Source organism: Sebastes umbrosus, chromosome 17 (genome assembly GCF_015220745.1).
Source record: "Sebastes umbrosus isolate fSebUmb1 chromosome 17, fSebUmb1.pri, whole genome shotgun sequence".
NCBI classification, from domain to species: domain Eukaryota; kingdom Metazoa; phylum Chordata; class Actinopteri; order Perciformes; family Sebastidae; genus Sebastes; species Sebastes umbrosus.
The window spans coordinates 23337608-23362947 of record NC_051285.1 but is presented as its reverse complement, the minus strand read 5'-3'; the positions used below and the strand labels follow the sequence as shown (position 1 = coordinate 23362947).

Genomic DNA, 25340 nt, shown 5'->3' with positions numbered 1-25340 from the left:
TTTACACGACTATTTATGACATTTTTTATGGCATACTATACTACAACTTTTTTTACATGCTATGTTATGACTTATTATGTCTTTTTATGACATACTATAATACGACTTTTTTATGACATACTATACTACTAACTCTCTTGACATTCTGGACAATGACTTTTTTCGATGTACAATACTATGACTTTTTTATGACTTATTTCAACATACTATATTATAGCTTACTGACTGTTTTTGACAAACTATACTACTACTATTTTATGACATTTTTCGACATACTATACTGTGACTTTTTTCAACATACTGACTTTTTTCGCCATACTATATTATGACTTTTTAAAAATGTCTCGAAATACTGTACTATGACTTTTTTCGCCATACTATACTATGAATTTTTAAATTTTTTCGACGTACTATACTATGACTTTTTTCATTTTGTCGACATATTATTCTATAACTTTTTTTCGACATGCTAAAATTTTTCAAAATACTTTTTTTTGGACAAACTATACTATGGCTTTTTTTTGGACATACTATTCTATGATTTTTTAAAACATTTTTGGACATACTATACTATGACTTTTTCCATTTTTTAACACACTATACTATGACTTTTTTTGACACACTATACTATGACTGATTTTCGACATACTATACTATGACTTAAAAATTTTTTTCGACATACTATACTATGACTTTTTTCGACATACTACACTATGACTTTTTAAAAAACATTTCGACATACTATACAATGACTTTTTTAATTTTTCAACATACTATACTATGACTGTTTTTGACATACTATAGTATGACTTTCTAATTTTTTTGACATACCATACTATGACTTTTTCGACATACTATACTATGACTTTTTAAAAAAAGTTCGACATACTATACTATGACTTTTTTTCGACATACTATATTATGACTTTTTTTTACTTTTTCGACATGCTATACTATGAACTCTTTTCGACATATTATACTATGACTTTTTAAAAATTTTCGACATACTAGACTATGACTTTTCTTTTTAGTTTTTCGACTTACTGTACTATGACTTTTTTCCTCAACATACTATACTATGACTCTTTCTTAATTTTTCAACATACTATACTATGACTTTTTTTCGACATACTATACTATGCCTTTTTTAAATTTTTCGTCATAGTATACCTTGACTTTTCAAATTTTTCGACATACTATACTATGACTCTAAAAAAGTCATAGTGTAGTATAATAGTAGTAGTAGTATAATATAATATGACTTTTTTTACATACTGTAGTATGAGTTTTTAATGGCATTTTTTTTTTTTTTTTATTACATACTATACAAGAACTTCCCAAACCTTTCACACCATATACCACTATGTACCAAACCAAATTTCCCAAGTACTACTCACCACTGCAGATACTAACAACGTAACAATGAAAGAGCCACCTTGCCTATATCCAGCCTTTGCTGTTCCTCTGGACCTTTGATGTAAATCCCAGCTTGATGTTGCTAGCCTGGTAACGTCTTTTCATTTTGCCGGAAGTGGTGCAAGTGGCACCCCTTGGCGGCTAACTGCCGACTCTGACTAATCAACGACTTAGGAGTCTGAATCGACTGCATTTAGGTAATGCTAACAAATCAAAGTTCATGCTATTTCAGACATCACGTCACCTCTAACCATATTTTATTTCTAAAACTTTTAAATGATTAACAACTAATTTTTATGTCATTGTAATGTGATGTGCATATGTAATAAAGAACTGTTGTGTGTAATGAAATCAAATTATATGTCAAATTTTGGTCTTAAAGCAGCAGTGGGTAGAATTGGATAAAATATGATTACAAAATATTTTTTTTATCAGATTAAAAAGTTATTTTTATAAAACGGTCACTATATCCTGACAGTAGTGCATGAGACAGGTAATCTGAAGAAAAAAATCACGTGCCTCTCTGTCCTCCGGTGTTTTCCGGTGTCCTCCGGTGCTCCTAATGGCATCTGCAAGATTTCACAGACCGGAGGAAAACAACCAATCAGAGCCGAGCTGGAGCCTGCCGTCTGTGAGCAGCTGTCAATCACTCGCAAACTCTGATCAGACGGTCAAACTAGGCAGCGCTGATCAAATATGAATCAATATTCTGTTACTGTAATGCCTATTTCTCACATCAAATGTTTTCAGAAACATCTTGTAGTGAACTGTTTAGCTGTAAAATGAGAAAGTTTGTGACCTGGCAGCTATGTTGAGAAGAGTTGAGGAAATACCAAGCACCACCCAGCATCCAGAGCAAACATTTGAAGCGAGAAATAAGAATTACAGTAATATTAATTCACATTTGATCAGCGCTCCCTAGTTTGACCAGATCGGAGTTTGCGAGTGATTAACAGCTGCCTCCATTGAATGAACAGCCAATAGGAACACTCTCTCTCTGAAATGACCTGTGATAGTCTCCCGTCACAGGCTAGATTTTTTAAAGCCTGACAACAGAGCCATGAAGAGGTGCAGAGGTCTACTTATCTCTCAGAACACTTGTATTACAATATGCTGAAGGGTTATTATGGAAAAACATTCTGCCTACTGCCACTTTAAGTTACGGACTTGGGCCAGTGGGATTGCATTTGTCTTGTCTTTTTGTAAGGCTCTTCCGTCCCACCAGACCGGAGCTCATATACCACCACATTTTGGGACTCACCGATCTACACTATGCCGTGTACAGCACATGTTCTGGTACAAACTGACAAGAAACATAACAACTTGCATATGGAAGTACAAAAATATGTGTGGGTCACGACCTAGTGACACTGAATCCAAGTATGCAAGCGAGTCGGCCTTTAAATCCGGGGGTTTGAGATGTATGTGTGTGAGGAAAGACTACATTTAAGGGTATGAGGGGATGAGGGGATAGCCTGCGTGCATGAAACGAGTTGTACGTGTGTGCGTCCCTATCAACTACATTGATTTTGGATCAGTTTAGTGTGCTTAGGTTGCACTTATAACCTGCTGGTGAGGCACTGACCGATTAAGACTGAGATTGGTGTGAGATAGGACTTGAGTGTGTGCAGTATTCCTATAGTTTTCTACCTTATCTTGACTGATGAGTTCCTGGTAAGGGATGTGGGCGGGCAGATATGTGTGCAAGAGGGCGCAGAAAGCCAAGCCGTCACTCCAGCTGCTGCTGAAGTTGGTCACATCAATATTCTGTAGACAGAAAAGAAGAGGAGGTAAAGGGCAAAGACAAAAAACTGAATTTACAAACAAGTCAAAATCAATATCACACAGTGATAATGAGCTTAAAGTGCCCATAATTCGCGCAAGAGAGCAAATAGCCTTTTTACAACATGAACCGGCCATGAAAGCCATTAAGTCATAGAACCACAGGAAACAACATGACAATTAAAATGGAATGCTATATGCTGTTCTGGGTCTTTCAGAGTGCATTAATGCATGGTTGTGTTTCCTTTGGAGGACGTTAGGATGATCTTCTTCTTAGATTCCATTTAAGCCTCCGATGCTCTCTCTGATCCCTCCTCTGTTTGAAGAACGTGCATAGCAGCACGTCCAGTCTTTTTGTATGTCAAAAACATCATCACATACTCTGTATACAGTGTATTCAAGGTCTGATTAGAGTAGACAATTCGGAGGAAATACTTCCTCCAGGCCATTGTTTGGCATTGCAGGTTCCCTGACGGATAGATAAGTTCTTTCCGGTGTCTTCCTCTTTTATCCCATGAGCTTTGGGAATGGGGCTCACTGCCAGGGACATTCTCCTGGACCATGAGTATGAGTCTTTATGCCTCCCTTATACCCATGCACAAATTGAAGATGGGGAAGTTACAGTGTTCTGATCAAGTATATAAAAAATAACAAGTATATTTATGATATACATGTTAGCCATCTAAGAACTACATGCACACAATGACAATGTTTAGCAGGTATTCTGTAATGTTAACATCTTTACAGCTGAGAGTGATGGGAATGTCATTAGTGTGCAGGTATTTGGTCATAAGCCAAAGTATTTGACATATAGAAAATTTGACCTGTTGATGGCGCTATATAGAAAGCCAATGGATCGCCAAAAAGATAACTATTCATTCTCTGTGGATGATGAATGTCTGTACCAATAGCTGTTGAGACATTTCACTAAAAAACTAAAATATCAACTTCATGGTGGCACAAGAGGAAAAGTAAGGGTCCGATTATGGTCGAACAGAAGTAGTTTGTACGACGTTTTGTCCCGACCATGTCGAAAATCAAAAGTGTTTATACCTGATCAAAATGGCCACACTCAAATGCATAGTGAAGAGCTGGCCGTCAGAGAGAGGGGGGAAGTGCAATATAGTTTAAATATAGGGATTACGGCGCACATTTTCCCCTGGAAGGTGTTGGACTAGGTTGTTCACATGACAGAAATAGTTGGGTCAAGAATGAAAAACGAGAGAAGTTCAAACCCTGGCTCCCTTTTGACCTCCGCACAGCTGACGTGGGTGTGAATGTCAGATCGCCGGTTTCAGAAAGTTACAGAAATGGTCGGACAGATACCCCCCTAATCTGACATTGGAAAGGTGTGGGGGGGAGGAGGGATTCTGAAGCCATTTAAACAACCAACAAGAACTTCTATAGAAACATACTTCAGCTTCAGGGGATCACCAAAGTCTGAGTTTATCCTCAGGGGACCATGAATGTCAGTACAAATTGTCATGGCAATTCATTCAATAGTTGTTGAGATATTTCAGTCTGGACCAATGGGCGGACAGACTGAAAAATCAACATTACCGTCCCTCGAGCCATGCCATGCATGGCTAAAAGTGTTATAAGTGAAGCTGAAATTCCCTGTTTGCTTAAAATTGCTTCTCCACTGATGTTCCGGATATTTAGGGGCATGCAGCATTTGCTGTGGATGTCTGGGGTGCAGCCCTAGCTGGGAGCTGAGTTGTGTATTTCCAGATAAGAGAAGAAGCCCTGACGTACTGTTACCATACTGCAAAAAGCAGAAAGACATAAAACAACAAGAAAGTTAAATGTGCAGCTGATAGAAACATAGTTTTGTTTATTGTTTGGGATGAAGCACTGCATCAAATATCTTTGGTTACAATTGGTTCTAGTGAGATGCTAAAGATTGGACATGCAGCCATATGTTTGTTTACTGTTGCTGTAAGCCAGTGGTCTTTAATCCTGGCCCTGAGGACCAGAGCTAATCTGACCAGTGACTGATCCATACATGTGACGCCAGGAGAATGTAATTACTGTAACTACGTGACAGGATAGAAAAACAGCAGAACTCTTGGTCCTGAGGACAAGAATTCAAAATCACAGCTCTAAGTCACTGCAGTAATGAATATCCCCTGAGCTCCTACGAACTGTTGACAGATTGGTTATTTCTGCTTTCACTCATCTGCTCTGGCCTTATGGATGCCAGTTACCTCAGCTTAACACTAGCTGTAGTTTCAAGTTGAGAGGTATTTCAGCAAAAAGTGTCATGTTGGTTTATTGTTGTGGAGTTAACACACATACTGACGAACCTGGCTATCGCTATAGTCACTGGTATGAAAATATGCCTTTAGCTAAAAGTGATCCCTCACTTATTTTTTATCAAAAACCGTAGCTTTGGTCTTCAGGGCCGGAGTCTATGCTGTACTCTGCTCCGCTGCCTGCCTGCTTGCCTTCACTCACACACCGCGCTCGTTCTTGCTATTTCGCTCCACTCTCATGTGCATGCGCGCACACTCCACACTGCAGAAGAGTTAGTAGCTCTGAGAATATATAGTGAATGTACGTGGACGTTTGTGCAGAAATAAATGCTGCAGCTCCTCCAGACCAACAGAGGTTTCCCGTGTCTTGTGAAGTGACGGGGCTCCGCAATGAGAAACGTTATCGTCTCCGACCAAAACTCCGGTGTCTCCCTTGTTCCCTCTGGCCGCGGCCGGGAGGCTGAGGCAGGAAAAGCCAACACTAGGATCAGCATTGATTCATGGAGAGACCTTCGTCTGGTCAGCTAACATTACTGCCAAGCAGGTGAAATATAGAGTGATATTGTGGTTTTAGCTGACGTGTGTCGCCTCACTGTTTTGAGTGATGCTCGTTCATGTCTATGTCGAGCGAGCACAAGCTTGAACCCGACGTTGACTTTCGTTGACTTAACGGCCACAGGTGTCGCTGTTAACAAGTATTTCTGATTCATACAAACAGTCCCTTTAACTATGTTACTGCTAAGCATCTCCCTAAATCTGAAATCCATTTTGAATATCCCTTACAGCATGCCAGTGAGCATCTATATGCCTTAAATCTGATTTGTTAACATGCTGAATAAAATATGAGTTAAGAAAAGTGCAGCCAATAATTGCTGTCCAACTGGAGTCATTGGGGAAAGCCACAGAGCATTTGTGGTCACAATGGGATCTGAGGGAGCAGCTGCTTCGTCTGAATGAAGCCAAACAGGATGCATAGTCCTGGGCTCAGGCTTTGTTCACATCAATTATTATTTGTCATGCAATACAGTCAATCTGTGTGTGTGATCAAGAATCACTCCCGTCATATCATTTAAAAAAACACTTTAATACCACTCAGCATGAAGCATGAATTCACAGCAACGTTTTACATCGGTCCCAAGAGTGACCTCTATTTTGCCGATAACATCTAATGCTTTAATGGTATAATAGAGGCTGAGAGTGAGGGTCTTTGGATGCATGAGTCTCCTCTCCATCAGTCACTGCCTGTTTATTATGTCTGGGGGGCAGACCTGTGCAGTCATGTCAGCTCACATTCCTCTCATAACTCCCCCCTTCTCTCTCTTAGCTGGCTCATCAGCTGCACTATTAGCACTGTGTGTGTGTGTGCGTTTGTGTGTATGTGTGTGTGTGTGTGTGATGTATGTGCAGACTGACACACACGCACAGAGTGAAATGGGGTAATCAGACCCCAGAGACTGCAAGACCAAGATAGACAATGACAAATAAGATGATAAGAGAGGTTGCAGAGTGCAGTTTGTATATGTGTGAGAGAGAGTGTGTGTGTCTGGGTGATCTGAGGAGAACACATGTCCTAATTCAAGCCGGGGCAGGGAGGTTAGAGTTCGGGGTGGGAGTGGGAGAGGGAGAGGGAGAGGAAAGGGGCTGGGTGTGGGGTTTGGGACTCGTTCAGGGTAGAAAGAGAGGGGAAAGGCATGAATGCTAAAACAGCAGCGGACAACAACAGCTCTCTGGGAGCCGGCTCGGAAAAGCAAACACAGCATCAAGCGACAGGAAGCGTCTCGCTCGGCACAAAAGGCCGAGCCGTCGCTTTTTAGGGCTCAGAGAAAGAGAGTATGAGTGAGAAGCAGGGGTTTGTACAGAGAGAGGACTGAACATGGAAAAAATAAAAGAGATAATGTCAAGTTGATCTGTGTACTGTATATTTGCTTTGATCGGCCTCCAAGTGGGAAGCAGATAAGATCTACGAAAGCATCGGTAGTTAAATTATGAGTGAAAGAGCCGGGAAAATTTCATCAGGTAAAAAAATGCCGACACAGCTGTTCTTTTGAAGACTAGAGTGGCCCCATGCCCCGAGCACCGATTCTCAGCTAGATTTCCTCAGATAATGGTGCACACTTTAAAAAAGACAATATTTGAAAGATCTTGCCAATGTCACAAAAAGCAGGCAGCAAAAACATTAGCAGCTATTGTAGAAACTGCTAGTGGAAAGTGGAAAATGTGGTGGAAAGTTTGTGTAGATTTAATGTAATATTTTTACTTCTTTCTATAGTTCACAAAAAAAAAAACTAGGGCTGCAACTAATGATTATTTCTTACTATCAAGTCAGAAAAGAGTGAAAAATGTCTCCAAATAAATTGTTTTGTTTGAACACCAGTCCACTACAGTTTACAATTATAGTAAACAGACAAGCAACAAATCCTCACAGTGGAGAAGCTGGAAAAAAAGTGAATGTTAAGCATTTTGCTTGAACAAAATTACTTAAATGATTAATTGATTATCAAAATATTTCATATTATTTTTTCTGTCAATAACCTAATTAATCGAGTAATCATTTCAGACCTACATGTGACTTAAGCTGCAAAGGGCATTAAAGACCAAGGACGGCATATCCTCTTTGCTGTAAACCATTTAGAAATGGAATTCACAGATGGGCTGGACACGAGCCAGGCACTAAACACCACACCGACAGCAGTTTAACACTGTGTGCAGCAATGCAAGTTAAGTGTGCGCTCTCTGCTGCCACATGTAAACACTGCTGGACTGGTGTCACATCCAGTGACATTTGCAATATTGAGCTCTCACTCACAGATCAAGAATGTAAAAAACACCAAAGCAAAAAATGGTACATACAGCGAGCAGGCAGGGAGGGATGGAGGATAACTGTGACACACACACATGCGCACACAGTTTGTTAAAAAGCCATCAGTCTAAAGGGTGAAAGCAGGAGACGTCAAGCCTGAGAGAATCGTCTGACTGATGAGCTAGTATCAGTATATTTCCTGTCACAGAATCTCTCTACCTCACCTCGACTGAATGAATAGGGCAACAAGAAGACAAACGACCGAGAATGAAATGTGAGGAAAACACAAAAATGAAAGAAAGAGAGTAAATAAGAAGAGAGAAAGAAAAGACAACAAAAATGAGGATGAGAAATTTTGAAATGGAGGGAGAGACAGAGAGGGAAAGAACGTCCTAATGTACTCTGCAATGAATCATAGTCATGAGCAATGACAGGCTGAAAGCCCAGGCAGGCTGGAGATAAAGACAGGGCAACAAGGAAGGTCACAGAGCTGGTGGAGCTGGGGAGTGCTGCTCTCCATAGATTCAGCCCGTCTCTACATACGATTTAATGGACTTATTCTGCACACAAGGCAGGATAAAGAGGGCACAAAAGCACACAGGTCAACTGTACTGATGCTTTATGACAGATCTGCCTTCGACTGAAAATGTTCACTTATCTGATATTGAAAGAGATCTCTGAGCCATCCATAACCACACTGTAAACCTTTTACTGTAAAATTACTGGAAGCAATTTCGCCAGTAAGCTACCGTACAATTTACAGTATCTCTACTGTATTTCAGTGAGATTCTCAGCAGTAAGCGGTAAATTACTGTGAAAAGAAACATTTGGCCATTGGGATAATGGGAGCAAATGTTATTATGACTCCTAAAAAGCATTGCAATATACAGTATAAGCATAACACAGTAGGTCACTGTTAGATTTCCACTGTAAATTTACATCAATCATGTCTTACAGCTGCCCTAGCCGTAGGTGCAATTTTGAAAAAAATATGTAAATTTGATTATTTTGACTAATATTGCAATTGCGATGTGACTTGCGATACTGGAGGGAATGATACATTATTATTATTATTTTCATTGATAAACATATTAAAATGATCATGGTAAGATTTTGTTTGCGGTGATCTGTACCAAACAAAGATGTTTTCTTAAGTCTTTTTCTTCTTAAGTCTGTAGAACATGAGGCCAGGACATCTCTGCCGCACAACAATATTTAATTTAAAATGGTATTTTGACACACATTTTACCTTTAACAAATACTGTGATTTAAAAATTGCTATATAGCTGTACAATCAATTAAATTTTCACTCTTAGATTCAATATGTCCTTCCAATTTTAAAACTTTGTATGTATGATCACCAGTGTATTGTGTTAAAAAGTGATCCCCCTGCCTCTAGTCCTTTTACTGAGCTAGGCTAAACACATCCTGGACCTCTCTCGGTACTGGATATCAATGTTCTCATCTGATTCAAAGTATTAAAATCAGACATAACCACTTAGCACAACCACTTATTACATGTCAAGGGTTACTCAGTATGTTTGTTTTTCACTTAAGCCCAGACAGCCTCAAGCATGTTTATAATCAAATTTGACCCAGATTTTGAAGAAAACATTGGGAGTGCTGAACTAGTCTGGAAAATGTCCTTCACCGTGAGGAAGACTTGTTGAGTCGAAACGCTGGTGTTATCCATTTCTTAATAAAGGATTTTTCAATTTTACAATCAGAGTGTCTCAGACATTTTCCAGACTGCCATCCTATAACAAGGACTTCCTTTCAAAGTAAGCTGGACAGTCACTGTTTTTTATTGTTATCTGACCAAGATATTGTTTATTACATTTATTAAAATATTTCAGTCATGTTCAACTGCAGTGAGCCCCAATTGTAATCTGTTATTTTACACTTATGATCTCACTCACCGCACTATTAAAGTTAATCCTACATTATTAGCACCTGCAGTAAGGGTTACTGTTTGAACTCCGACCCTCTTCCCCTCCTCGATGTCTGACCTCCATTCCACACTCGCCTGGGGGTCCATTCCTGTCTCTTCAATGGCTTTGTGCGTGTGTGAGTGAGTTTCCCAGACGTGGCCGGATGAGCTGTGCTCTGTCAGGCCCAGCTGAGCCTAATGTTCAGAGCCTTTGCTCATTGTTCCCATCTTGAACAAACAACTTATTTATTTTTGCTTGGCCTCTATGGTTAATTGAGAGAAAAAAAAGTTTTAAAAAGTGTCCGGAGCTGTCCTAAATTAAGACATCAAAGAGCCTGATAAATATACAGTAGGAGGCATAGAGTGTTCTCTAACAGACCACACGTTCAAGAAAGCCTCTGCTTAGTGAAACTGGAACGACAACAAGTAGGCATTTTGCTTCTAATTACAACAAAACAAATGTTTGGAAATTTTGCAAGAAGTGTGTCAAAAGTTTTGACACAAAAATATGAGATTTTGCTATTGAAAACTTCAAAATTAGATATGAAAATGGTGCTTTGTTGTCACAATGCCTTGTAATCGGGCATCTATCCAACCACAATGTCCTTTCAAACAATGTAAAGACTTCGAGATGGAGAGCAGGAAAAAGTCACACATACATGGAAGTCACAAAACATCCAGGTACAGGCCGTACAGCAATGTGCTCGTTTGAGTCACATCTTACAAATTGCCTTGAAAACCAGTGTGACAGAAGTTGTATAAAAGCGGTCTTGTGTTTCAAGTCTGTGTCCAATCCAGCGCTGACGTGCACAGGATCCCTTGTGAATACAAATTTCCTGTGAGAGGCCCCTTCAGTCTCTCCCACAGGGCAGAGTCAATCAGCGTGAGCTCAAGGTCCTCACTGATCGATCTGTGCTTCCCAGAATCTGACATTAAAAGTGTCGGAGCCTGTCTGGACTCACATGTTACCCTATGCTGAGAGTTAAACACAGGTCAGGTATTCAACTGCTCTAAGGACCTCTGCGTTACTGGGGTATGGAGGCAGCTGGTGGGTGAACACACCCCTTCACACGCAACATTTCTCCCTCAGGGGTTTAAGGTCTCCTCTCCACGTTTATATGCATTTGCCATGTTTTCCCTTTTTCTTTCTCTAACCATGTTAGCTGTCCAGGGACAAGATCCATATGGCAGACTACACACACGCCCATACATAGACACAGACATACACACGTGGCTCGACTGGATGCATGATTTAAGGCACGTAGGCCATGGTTACTGCTTTCATCATGGGTTGTTTTCCGTGCCACCTGTATGCATTAAAAAGGCAGAAACACATGCATTTGCAGAACCACATGTTACCTGATATGAAACAACAATCAAGGTGAGATGTTTTAATCCATCACAACCCACATCTAATTTAATCTTCTCCAAGCGATGATTACAGGCACTCACCTTTCCCATCCCTTTATTGATCGCAGCAAACGGGCTAAGTGTAACATCAGGCTTTGTGTGCAGCTATAATCAAACAGGTTTACTGTGCCCTCGGCAGCTATTTGCACCTAAACATCGAATTACCTCCCGGCGTGCTCACAATAGCTCCCGTTTTCTATTTCACTTTAATTAGGCTGCTGTTTGACCAAAAGCCCAGCCAACAATAGGACTGTAATAACAACTGGCATGGGGCTGACCCTCCCATGGGCTTTGTCCCCGTTTTCACACAACGGCTTTTCTGGCTCCGCGCTGGCAGATGAGCCTGATATAAGATCTTGTTATGAAAGTGAACAGCTATGGTCTGAGCTGCCTCTTCAAAGTGACCATTAATTATGTAGCCTGAAGTGGCAAAGCATAAATTACAACTGGAGACTCTGTACTAAAGAGCCAATCAGTGTTGAGTTATTACCTCTTTGACCTTAGTCCACAGCAGAGAAGAGAGGCACTGCAAAATGCATGTGGATGTATTGATAAAACTAAACCTCAATAACCTTTATCAGAGCAGAAGACGAGCATAACAGGCAACCTGGATGTCGCTGTATTTCAGACGTTCGTCGTAGTCTCCTGTCCTGGAGCTACATACTGTGTGACAGATCAGTCCGTCTCTGGGCATTAGGTCTGTAATTAGTGGCTTTCCCGTGGACGGAGGCCTCATAACACTGCAACAGCCTGACCTTTCACCAGACATATGAAGCGCAACACGTCCTCTGACAGCAACCTTTCCCCTCAGCTCGTTATGAGACTCGAGCGTGGGCCTGTGGTCACATATGTTGTGGTGCAGAGCACTTAACTGGCCTCCACTTACAGTAAGTGATGCAAAAACACTCTATGTCTCATACATGCAAACATACAGTACATATCCACGCATCCTAGAAAAGAGGAAATCATTGTGTAGTGGTAATTCACCAGAAAAAGCAAAAATCCCAAGAGGTCAAAAACAGCCGCTCTCGTGTATCTCCGCTGGGAAATTAATGTACAAAATATTTGGGAAATTGTTTGAATCTAAGGTCCTGCCCTTTTGCTCACTCTACGTCTCAGATGTCTTCAAAATATAAGTGAATGTTTAACCCATCTGCTTGTCTTGCTCTCCCCATTTGTGCTTGATGCCGATTAACAGTCGTATAGTGTACTGCACCTCACATTCTGCACAGTATATTCAGTGTATTACATAATGTTAAAAAGTTCCATGTTAACTTGGTTTGATGGACCAAACAGGGTTGTGAAAAACTGCCACAAGTTCGCCGGAAACAGATATTCATCAGCTATGCAAATAGATATGCATCATGATCAAATGCTCTTAAGGCAATAAAGTATAGCCCAGTCACACTTGTTCTAAAAATAGACATTTTTAAGGTTAACTGCCTAATGGTGTGTGAATGAATCCAATTACAGGTCAGGCACATAAAACACATGGAGAAAATGCACAAACACGAAGGATCACAGCTCGAATCAAGAACAGTTACTACAGGAGGGGACTGATTACGCCACAGACTGAAACTCCCCTAGTAGCCAAATCTTCTTACTGCATTCCTGATACTTGCAAATAATCACACTGTGCTGCTAAGCCCTTTGTGAGAGGGGATCATAGGTTCCATACTTAAATGGGAACGAGGCTCCATTAAGGGTTTCATGTCGCTGGACCCAACTGTCCTGAACTGAACTGAGATTTGAAATTCCATCTGGGATACTATTTAACGAGGGTCAATTTAAATTTAAGCAGCAGTGGAAAGCATTTAAGAACATTGACTCAAATACTATACTTAAGTACAATTTTGAGCACTTTGAGTACTTACTAACATACAGGTTTGTAGATTAAAAAAGTAGTACCACTTTAAAATTAGCTCCACCTTTACGGCTCCAACGCTATCACTCAATAATAGCATTATTAATCGATCAACAGAAAATGAATCGTCAACAATTTTGATAATCCAGTAATCATTTAACTCTTTCAGCAAGTAAAAATGCCAAACCTTCTCTGGTTCCAACTTCTCAAATGTGAGCCTTATAATATATAATATAACATATCGGAAAGGGGTGATTCTGCACAATTAATACTTCTACTTTTGATACATTTATCAGATTATAGTTCTGTACTTTTATTAAGTAAAATTCTAAATGCAGGACTATTACTTTTAACATAGCAAGTTCACATTGTTGTATTTAGGGATGCACCGATACCGGATCAGATATCGGGCCGATACTGACTCAAATAGCGGGATCGGATATCGGTGACAATGGGGCCGATCTATTCAATTCTATATTTATATACAATATACATTGTATACTAGAATTTTAATTTCTGTTAAGGTTTGACCAATTTGTTTGCTGCATTACAAAATGTTTACACCTGAATTGTAATTCCTGTTAATGTTGAAGATTTTTTTTGCCAAGTTGCTGATGTACGATTTATTATTTTAATAATAAATAACAATTCAGTAAGTTTATGTTATGTCATCTATGTATTTATTTGTTACATTTTGTTTTACAAAGTTAAGAAAGCAATGTTTAAGTCAAGACTGATGTTGCCTTACGCATAAATGAATGATGCCAGTCAATTCCACAGCTCATTAATTAAACACCGACATCAGATCAGTACTTGGTATTGGTCGATACCCAAAGCCCAGGTATCGCTATCGGTTTCGGGACTAAAAAAGTCGGATCGGTGCATCCCTAGTTGTATTACTACATTTACTTAAGCAAAGGATCTGAGTACTTCTTCCACCACTGACTTTTAGCTGGTGCTCCTATGCAGGGCAACTTACACAGAGTGTAGGTCTTCCTATGTGGATAAACTGCCTGAAGACATCAGACTGCATTACTTTGTTAAGCCTATTCAATCCCTTTTAAAAACCTGCTTTTAACACCCTGTCTTTTTGAATGAGCTGCATTACTTTACATTACAGTGTCTTGTTGTTGTTAGCTTGTTAGTAACTGTCTCGGTTTTCATTAGTTTCCTCTGTAGCACTTTCAATCGAAGTTCTGATGTAAAACTTTTATCCCATAAGCACGCAGCTGGTAGTGGAAATGGGTACTAGACCAGTGACCTTGCCATGCCAGTATCGTTAAGCTCCTGCTGCACAAATATGTCAAACAAAGGAATCTAAACAATGTGAGCCATGACATGTCATGACATGTCTGTATACAGGTCCAGCATCTTATCAGACTGTCTGCAGGTCAACAGCAGTTGTATCTCATCTGGTCTGATATTTCCATCACAGAGGATCTGCTGTGTTTGTTTTACCAACATGCGCCCCGTGTGACCATCAAGCGTCAGATGAAGGGAGGGTGACTCAAAGTTCACTGAGCAGCATTGTGCTTGAGAAAAAGGAACTATTGATCTGACAACCCATCCATTTATTAAGAACATTTATCACTGGGAAGGCTGGGTCTATTTTTAGCAGTTTTCAACGCCCGTGCCTTTTCATACTTGGTCAAGCCAGAGCTACGTAGTATTAGATGGACCCTAAACAGGACAGAAGAAGTAATTTATGTTTAATTAATCTTCACTCTTGTAGCGTTTGCAGGTTGGGACCAGTCGGCTTGCTGGTAAGACTTTTAGCATTAGCTAGCTGGCATGCTGGCACACAAACACGATGATTACAAATCTCTAATCCCACTGGGCTTAATGGGCTCCTTAAACTGGGTATTAGGGGAGCAGCTAAGCCAGGTGATTGCCAGCACTTGGCTCCATGGACACAGGGAACACAGATGGGGACACAACACAATAACAATGCATAAACAACTGGACATGCATGAGAACAAGCAGGGCTATATAAATACACATACATGTATAAATCCAGTGTATCTGTAACACTGAGTGCTTTGCATCATTGTTTCCATTACCTCTGTGCCACAGTGACTTCATACCCCCAGTGAGATGACAGGTGGGTGAATGGTGTGTCTGCAAACACAGTAATGTGCCACTACGCTCTAACACCTCAGTGATGGCTGACAAAAAAAAATTAGATAACTACCGATCCCGAGGGCATAGACAGACCGATGGAAAGGGAGAGGGAGTGGGAGCTGTCATCTCACTTTTAAATGAAAACATGATGTGTGAGACTGAAATAAAACTGCCGGACAAAGATGCAGAGAAAAGCAGGGTGTGAAAGTGAATGGAGCACGTCTTGTATTTGAGAGAGGACTCTGGCCTGTGATCCCTACCGGATAGCCTTCTGTTTTCTTCTGGCACCACTTCAGTAGAGCGTTTCTCTTAGATCCTCCATACTCCCGCGCCAGAGCAGCCAAGGGGTCCTTTCTTTCCACACTGTCACCAGGGAAACACGAAGCGAAATCACACGCACAGAAAGAGAGAGAGAGAGAGAGAGAGAGAGAGAGAGGGACGGTTACAGTGAGTCATTTGGAGTACGATAAGTGTAGTGTTTGATTACCCCATAAAACTGTTAATATCTTCACGACCACACACAAACTTGAATGCAGATGGACATGAAGTAAACATAATTATGCATGCTCTGTACATCTCATACAGTAGTATAAGAATGTGTTGAATAAGCATTTTTGCTGGATGGAGAAAATGAAAAAAACATTCTAGTATCAAAGAATTAAAGTGATCCATTTATACAATTCTTTGATACTCCTTTACTTTCCTACATAGTTTATATAATTTCCAAATGTTCCCTAGCAGGATTTCCATCAGCAAATGGAACTCTATTACTTGATGCTGTATTATCATTACAAGAACGAAGCGTCTTTGCAGTTCAGTGTATTTGTGTTAGGGACCAGAGTTGGGTCAAGATTACTTTGGAGTGAAGCCAGCTACATACAGCTCAGAGTGTTCAGTTTGGCTTGAAGTGTGAGATTTAAAGCTTTAGCATATGCTTTTTTTGGCATCCCTCCCTAATTTCCCCATTATCCATGCTCACATATTTATATACACTATACTGACTGCACTATTATAAGACACAGAAATTATGAGAGGACAACAGAATAATACTGCAGTATTATTCAAAGGGTCCGCTCCCTGGGGTTTGTGTTGGAGCTGAGGCCATGGGAAGAGCACGAGACACGGTCGTTGCTCTGAGCATGGTAAACATTTCACACGTCACGGCAGCACTGCTGTTAAATTCATTATTTCTCTGTTTGAGGCACCGCGAGGCAAAATGCAACAAGAGCCCGTCCAAACAAATATTGCGGGGGTGGAGAGTGTGTGCATTTATCAGAAGTGATAGCGCGGCTTTATCATAACCCTGAAATCATACCAAACACGGTAATGTGCTGCTGCTGATCTGTTGTTTGAGATAGAAGGCCTGCGCAAAGGTCTGCAATACAGTGACAAGCATTTACATTAATAATGATAATGACATGATACCAGAGGAAGAGGAGGTGTGACTGGACAGACACTGACACTGGTTGAAGCTGAGGGTGTTGTCCAGTGTGATAACCAAGTATTTGACTGCTTCAACCAACTTTACCCTCTCACTGTGACAACATGTAAATGTAAACTAAAACACTGAGTCATCTACTTCATCTACTTCAGACCTGCTGCAGTGGTAGTTGAACATGGGTCTGACTTAATGGAGTCCTACAATTGGTCATTTTTGAGTGTGAGAGGGGCAGTCTGTACGAGAAAACTGCAACCTGTAATGCCAGAGGTCAGGAGATGAAAGCATGTTTGTTCGACATCTGTCTCTCTTCCCTTTCTGATAAGCGGACACTCCCATTGCTGTGTGTAAGCCATCTGTGTCAACACTGTTGGCAATAAAAGTTGTACAACTTTAAAGTCTCTCAACTGGGACTTAAATATTTAAAGTTGAGTTGCAGTAGAATATGTTGTGGCCTACAAGGTCGCAATGTAACACATTTGGTGTTACATTAACACCAAAACCTGTTATCAGGGGTCTTAAGGTGACCGGGCTTTTGCTGTCCGGGCCCCTCAGCTGTGGAACTCCCTGCCTGAGGATTCATGCAGGCAAACTCAGTATTGATTTAAAGGATTAAATGTCTTCTTAAGACTCACTTTTATTTATGGCTTTTCCTTAAGTGATGGTGCATTGTTGTAACTATTTATGTGATTTTATTTTGTATTTATATGATTTAATTTTAGATTTTAAGTTCTGGGTGTTAATTGTTTTTATCATGCTTTTATTGTAAAGCACTTCGTAACCTTGTTTTGAAAGGTGCTGTAAAATTGAATGATTATTAAGGAGGAACTTCTGTTTCACAAAAATGCAGAACTGAAACCGCATGTTTGCGTATGTATTACAGACAGCACGAACTCAGAACAAACCTGGTTTCACAATATTCAATTCCGTCTGATTTCCTTTGAATTACAACCAACCCTCATGTTGCATGTAGAGATGTCATTATATAAACTGACATTTACTACACTTTAACTAAAGGAAACAGTTTGTTTTGCTGTTTCCAAAGTAAGGGAGGTTGTTAATGTTATTTCACTAGTTCCAATGAAACCTGCACAGCTAAACAAGTGGAATTATCTCACAGTGTATCAGACACAATCGTTTGGGTAAGCCCACCTGAGCTTGCTGTTGCCTCGGTTGTAGCTGAAGGATCCTGTGCGGCTGCTGAAAGAGGCGGGAGGTTTGATTACAGACTCTAGAGAAGGGCTCTTCCTCATTAGGCTGCTAGGTTTCAGGTCGTCCCCGTAGCCCGACAACTTATCTGTGGGAGTGAAGGATGCAGGAAAGAGAATGTGAAGAGGGGGTCAGAAAAGAGGGATCATAATATACTTGATATGGAAAGCAAATTCACACACGTAACAAAATACTCAAAATACCCCTGCCTGAGGGCCTCTGTCTTGCCTGAACAAGTCTAAACTGTAGCCAGTAGGTGTAGACACACCTGAAAAGCAATGAGTAGTGGCGTTTCAGTTTGAGAAAAAAGGCGTGAAGTGATGTTTTACTACAATAGCGCCCAACATGGTGACACTTTCTATGACGCCCATGTCTATAAAGCATTATTGACATACTTATAATGCATTATAATCTGCTAAAAGTACTGTATAATTATAGTTGGCAGCATTCATACATATGCATAATGCTTTATTACAATAGTCATAACACAATACAAAGCATTCTATAAAGACTTATAAGGTCAAGTATCACGATACTTCATAATTGCTGGTCACTCACTGACATGTTTTTTTGCAAGGGTCATGGTGTATTATAATTCCCATAGTTTTAATACATTATAATCCTTTTATAATGCATTTATTATCACTGTTATAATGTATCATAATGTGATTATAAATTACTCTAAGGGGTCATTGTTTGATTTAAGTAAAGTGGAAATTTATTTGACTATGTTTTGTGTGTTCTTGGATAGATTTAATTATATTTTTTCACTTTACTTAAAGCAAACAATGACCACTTTATTATAATGCATTATAACCGTGATTATAATGCATCATAAAAAGATTATAAGGTATTGCAACTATGGGAATAATAATACACTATGGTCCTTGCAAAAAACATGTTAGTTAGTGACCAGCAGTTATGAAGTGTTATGATACTTGACCTTATAAGTCATTATAAAATGTTTTATAACATGTTATAATTATTGTTATAAAGCATTATGAATATTTATGAGTGCTGATACAGTGCTTTAAGTATATTATAACACATAATAAGTATGTTTATAATGCATTATAGACATAATGTCGCATAAAGTGTTACCAAAATCCTTTCAGTGCTGTGATGCTCAAGATTAATGTATGTTTCTCAGTCAACTCATCAAGGAAGCAGCTGGAACAGCTGTTGACTGTAGATGCAGACATTTTAAGAGCTCAGTCACCACATTTACAGTATTTGCTTTCTAAGAATAAAATCATAAAACTGCCCACAAAACAACAGAGGTCAGATAATCGCATATTTTTATTCATCTCATCATTTAACTCTCTGTGTGTAGACATTTCAGCCTTTTACTCATGTCTAAAGGCACCGACTCATAGTAGTAACTTTGGCTGGCGGTCCATTGACCTAAAAGCAGTGTGCGAGGCCCATCGTGTGTTCGAGTGTGACAGCTAAATTAAATATGGATATAAATGTCAATTAAACACCAGACAGAACTGTGTTACATACCGTGATGATGAGAGAATTCTCCGTGGTTGATTCTTTTTTCCAACGTCTTTGATAGTGGTTTTATATACGTGTGTCTCTAAAAGAACATAAAACAGAACGCATCACATCAGAGTCTGAAACAGTGAATCACTTATAGGAAGTATTTCTTTTTTGTTTTTACATTGTAAAAGGAAAAATATGTTGGCGTATACCTGGATAGGGGAGACAGCAGCAGCAGGTGCGGTGCGTACAGGAATCCCACTCAGCAGGCTTCTTGGGGAAGAATGAATTTGTACTGTGTGGCCTGGTCCATCTGAAAGATCAAGTCATTTCCCCCATTATTGTACCCAAAGAGAACTGAAAGGCAGATAGAAAATTAGAACCAGGAGGAGAATAACACACAAGTGTTTGGCAAACAATGGTTAGGCTTCAGTTTTTGTGGCCTCTTTGTGGTCTTTGATTATATACTCAGTGTCCACTTACATCTTTACAGCCTAATGCAATCCAATACAACCCTTCTGCCATAAAGTCTACCTTCATGATGCCTATAATATTTAGTTTTTATTGACAGTGTCACAGATGTCAGCCCAAGCCACACAGTCCCACACAATGAACTGCGCATGACTTTGCTGCAGAGAAATGACAGAAATGCACGCTGGAGATCTCACCAGCTGTTCTCCTCTATAGTTATACTGCTGTGTTGGGATTCCCTGTGTGTCTGTGTGTGTGTGTGTGTGTGTTGAGATGCTCGGTGCTCACTCTGTCCAACAGTATCAAAGGACTTAATGAGGGATTTGACAGTAGCTCCGGGCTCCAAGTCGGCCTCTGCGCTGGCGTCGATGGGTGTGGTCGGGATCATGGAGATGCCGCACCAGTGACTGTTGATATCGGAGTCGGACGCCCTCACCTCGTCACCTTGGGACCTGACAGACACAATGAACAGGGTTGCAGTGTAGACACATATACAGTACATACACCTGGTGAGAGGAGAATCTGAGGAGACAGCATGTGCATTTTTGAACCGGAGATTAGACTCAATCCCCCTCACTTTACTGTTTATCTTGTGAGATTACCTGCTGATTAGTACAAATGAATAGTCTAAAATAGGGTCTTTGCTCAGTGTTTCGCCACGATAATGTGATCATGGTTTGAAGTTTGAACTAAAGAACGGTCAATAACCAGTGATCAGCTGCAGATTTAAGTTTGCAACACAAAATCTGACACTTTCTACCCATTGCCCCTGGTGAACATTGGACTCCGGGCTATAGAGTGAGGGGATTTGTACTGTCTTTATCAGTGATGAAGGACAAGTAAGGAATGTGCGTCTTAAACATTGCACCCAACTCACCTCCAAAGACTGAAAGAGATACACAACCACAGTTGGACTGGTGTCATTTCATTTATTCATATACGATACACTTTTATGTATACTTTCACAGGCATAAAACCAGTCTTTCTACGTCTTTCTTCGCACAATAAATTAACAGCACATTCACTGTATTGTCCATTAGATGGCTTTACGATAGACAGAAAATGACCTATTACACAGTTACCATCTCGTTTTTTAGTAGATGGTATTTTTGAGCATATCCAAATGTATCACATTTTGAGAATTTTTCATCTGGTAGAGCAATATGGCTTTCGATAAAAATGCACAAATTGAATATCTCTGATAAAAAAACTGGACTAGTTTTTAGTAGAAGTAGAGTAGAACCTGAGATCCTGCAATATGTCATTATACTACGATAACACAGATTATTGTGTACGGGTTTGGCTCAATGATGAAATAAATCAACCAGGGGATAAGTGACGTATTGTCTTTTTAAGTGAGTGACATCACAACATTTGAGGATCTGATACATTAGAAATAGCTGAAGAAATATCTAAATATGTTTAACATAGTGATTCAAGATTGATCAACAAGTATCAGAGCTTCTGAGGTTCAGATAAAAAAGTTTATGTGTTTAACATGTCAGTAATGTTGCTAAAAAGTGGAATGGTAGAAAATGAGTTCAACTCATCATCTGACAGTGGTGCTTTAAGGGAAAAAATAATCCTTTTAGGGAACATGTAGCACAGTCTTCTTAGTCTTTGTGTTAAAATGGACCATCAACCTTTTGGTATGTTTGAGGAGAGTATAAAAATAACCCCGAGGTACAGCTGTTTGTGTTTGTGGCAGTCCTAAAATCTAATTTTGGCAGTGTTCTGGATCTGCCAGCATGGCTGACATCAAAATCATCCTAGTTATTTTATCCGGCAGAAAGAATGAATACTCTGTAGCTTTAAAAAGGAGCATAGCAATCATCAAAAATACATTTACAAACAGTAACAGAGCAGATGATACTGGTATGTCCACATTGATGTCACCTACATGCATGTATGGTAATCGTGTGTAGCATAGTGCCATCTAGTGGCTAAATATGACGCTGCATTCAGTTTCATTACAGGACCTAAGGCCAAACTTAAATCTTTTTTTTCAACAGATCATAAATGTCAAGTTTAAAAGGAAGCAGACCAAGGTCAAAGTGAAAGTAATTTGACGGATACAGAAATAGTAAGAAAAGCAAACGTGAGGTCCAGCACAAAAAAAACTAATTCTGCTGTATTGCGTTTGCCTTGAAATGGGGATTTTCTGATCTTATAAGTCTGATTTTTTTCTGGCAGAATGCTGTAAATCTTAACGGTTTCATCTTTGCCACTGACTAAATATTTATCAAGTCTTTTTCCTACTTTATCCTGCTATTTTTCATGTTGCTTTATGTAACAGGTTATAACCCTCTACTGTTCCATCTCAACTTTCTAAAAAAGGCACAAATCAGCTTCGCACAGTATGAAAAGCAGAGTCTTTCGAACATAATGGCGTTTCTTTAACACAGGTCAAGACATTTATAAACAAAGAATACATTCATTGAGAAAGAAAAAAATACAGAATTATTATTTAAAAAGGCTCCAAAAAGACATGTAGAGAAATGGAAGCCAGACTCGGTGTCACTGCATCTACACAGGTCACTGTGGTTTAGAATGAGACTGGTTTCCAAATTACATTTTGAATGACACAGAAAGGTAATAAGTGCAACAATAACACTGTCTTCAAGTGGTGGAGGGCTCTTCTCTAGTGCCCTTCTACTGCCGTCTTGGTATCAAAAGTGGCTCCGGTGCTTATTCTGAAAAGAAAAAGAAGAAGGAAGATTAATTACTGTATAAATACTATTTGTACATGTGCAGCAAAACTTGAGATCTTATATTTCTTCTTATTGTTATTATGAAAAGCAGACCTCTAGGCACTTCTGGATTTTTAAAAACTCTTTCCATGCATACCTCTTAGGATTAATAAGGTCACTCATAATGTCTAGTATGACTAAATCACCCGGTGATGAAGACGCTATACAAATGTATCTGAAGCACACGATGCATAGCATGAGTTTAATCCAGTCATGCCGTGCAGACCATCCTGCTATTTCACCAAAACAAAGTCGGAGGGTTATTCATTCAAAGAACAGCAGGTGGCACCAGATACATCTACTTGAACGGTAGGTTTTAAAGAACCAGGCAAAGCAAACCAAAGAAGTACAAGATAGTCCCGAAGGTGCAGTCAGCCAGCATACAGAGAGACGGACAGAGTCAGACAGGCTGAAGCAGCAACACGAAGCCAAACACAGATAAGAAGGTGAGTGCGCAGCAGCAGCAGCAGCAGCAGCAGCAGCAGCAGCACATAGGGTAGGGAGAGGCAGGCTGGCTGAGAGAGGGCTGACAGGGCAGGGAACTCACCTGGACTTTACATAGGGAGGCTTGTCAGAGGGACATCTTTGACAGGGTCATCACAGGGAGCTGCTGGAGGTGGGGAGCGGACGCAGCGTAACAGCTAATCTTGGGGAAAGTTCACTGATTTAGCCATGGTCTAAAACCAATAATATAACGTACTGAATAGACATATTTGGTTTTTGAACCAAATATTACAATTTCTTATACACTAAAACTGCTCTCATGAGGTTTGTGAGGTGATTTAGTACGACTGAAAAGTAGAATCATCTCGAGGTCATTTGATTGCTTGAAGGACTATACCATGACTGGCCACACAGATAAACAGAGTAGCAAATCTAAGCAGACTTTGCCACAGGATGTATTGACCTGGCATGATAATGAAAGGGGACAACACTGTCAAAAACACCATGGCATTTTGCACGCTCAAAAACACTTATATATGCAGTATACCCACACACAGACCAATGCAACGCTCTCTATAAGTACATCAGTCACATTACTGCATGGCCACAGTGCAACAACACTACATGAAACCTTAAATAGCATGATACATTGGCGTAAAATATTGACACTGGCTTCTATGTCGCATTGCAAAAGACTTCAAAGCAGCATCTGTGGGTAGAGCACTTCTCTGCCTTCTTATATAATAATAATTTCCTCTAATAAATATACTGTGGTTTGTTGTGGAGTGTGAGGTTTGAATGTTACTATAGGGCAATGCTCAGTGTAGAAGAGGGGGAGACAGAGAGGGCAGCAGCTTAAAGGAGTAGAATACACAGAGGGAAATACTGCAGGAGACTGCTAATTTACCACCAGAGTCTGCCAAATCCCAGAAACCTAAACGCCAAGGATTTGATCATGTGAAATACCAAGAATAATCTACACTAAATACATCCTGGTAAACATTTTATCCTGCTTTGATAGGAATTTTGGAAACCTCTTCAGCAAAAGATTGTTGAGAGTTCAAATTAAAATATATTACTATATATAAAACAGTGGATGGGGATATGGCAAGACTCTGGCAGGTATCTCATATTATGTTTCAGAGAGAAAAGAACTGCAGCCCGATGCTAAACAAGGGGAGCCGGAGGGGGGGGATTGGTGGAGTGGGAGGAACTGAGAAAAAAGGAGTATGGTGGAGATGGTACCTGACACCCTGCAGGGCTTCAAGGTCTGTGGAAAGCTTTGCACTGCGGTCCTGCTCCTCCTGCAGCTGCCTCCTGAGTGTACGCAGCTCCTGCTGAGCCTCCACCTTGATGTCATTGGCCACAACCACCGCCGTCTGGAGGTCCGCCTGGAACCGACGCCACTCCTCTTTTTCATCCTAAAGACACAAACATATGGATATACAGTATAGTTTACAGATATAGACACATTCAGGCAAATTCATACTGATACAGGAACTGTTTGTGGACCCTTTACATTTAGTTGGATATCAGCATTAATTGTTCCTAAATTGAAGTCTAACAACAGATAAAAATGATACACAAACAATTTTACATTCTCGTGTACTTACTGAAGACACTGGCATTTATAGTTTCGGCTGGAAAAACTGTATGAACTTCTAGGATAATGACGGTGTCGGTGGCAGTTTGCACTATCACAATCCACGTTTTGTTAACAACAGTGTCTACTCTTTGTAACATAGATCGGTGGAAGTAAAAAATGATGACTAACCACATTTTAGAAAAACTCAGAAGTAATTGTTAAAACTCCTCAGGCTAGAAATAACTTCAAAATTTCCTCAAGACATGACAGAAATAAGAAAAACACTTCAAAGGGGAGGCAGAACAACAGCAGGACTGTTTGGTTTGAAGCAGGCAAAAGACACTGACAAAAGAACGGGAGAGTTCCCTTGCCGTTGAAGT

General features: G+C 40.0%; 1 protein-coding gene across 5 annotated transcripts in view; it reads right to left on the bottom strand.

Annotated features, from left to right (window-relative positions):
• Nucleotides 1–25340, bottom strand: part of specc1 (sperm antigen with calponin homology and coiled-coil domains 1) — an 80578-nt gene that overhangs the window by 5858 nt on the left and 49380 nt on the right. For 3 of the 5 annotated variants that reach the window (XM_037749698.1, XM_037749699.1, XM_037749703.1), the window contains 7 exons: nucleotides 24621–24796; nucleotides 20470–20633; nucleotides 19923–20023; nucleotides 19732–19807; nucleotides 18169–18313; nucleotides 15839–15941; nucleotides 3067–3183 (listed from right to left, as the gene is read on the bottom strand). In XM_037749698.1, coding sequence (XP_037605626.1) covers nucleotides 3067–3183; nucleotides 15839–15941; nucleotides 18169–18313; nucleotides 19732–19807; nucleotides 19923–20023; nucleotides 20470–20633; nucleotides 24621–24796 — 882 coding nt within the window. Of the gene's footprint in view, nucleotides 1–1935; nucleotides 1986–3066; nucleotides 3184–15838; nucleotides 15942–18168; nucleotides 18314–19731; nucleotides 19808–19922; nucleotides 20024–20469; nucleotides 20634–24620; nucleotides 24797–25340 lie in introns of all 5 variants that reach the window. The other 2 variants (XM_037749702.1, XM_037749701.1) reach the window with 2 other exon arrangements.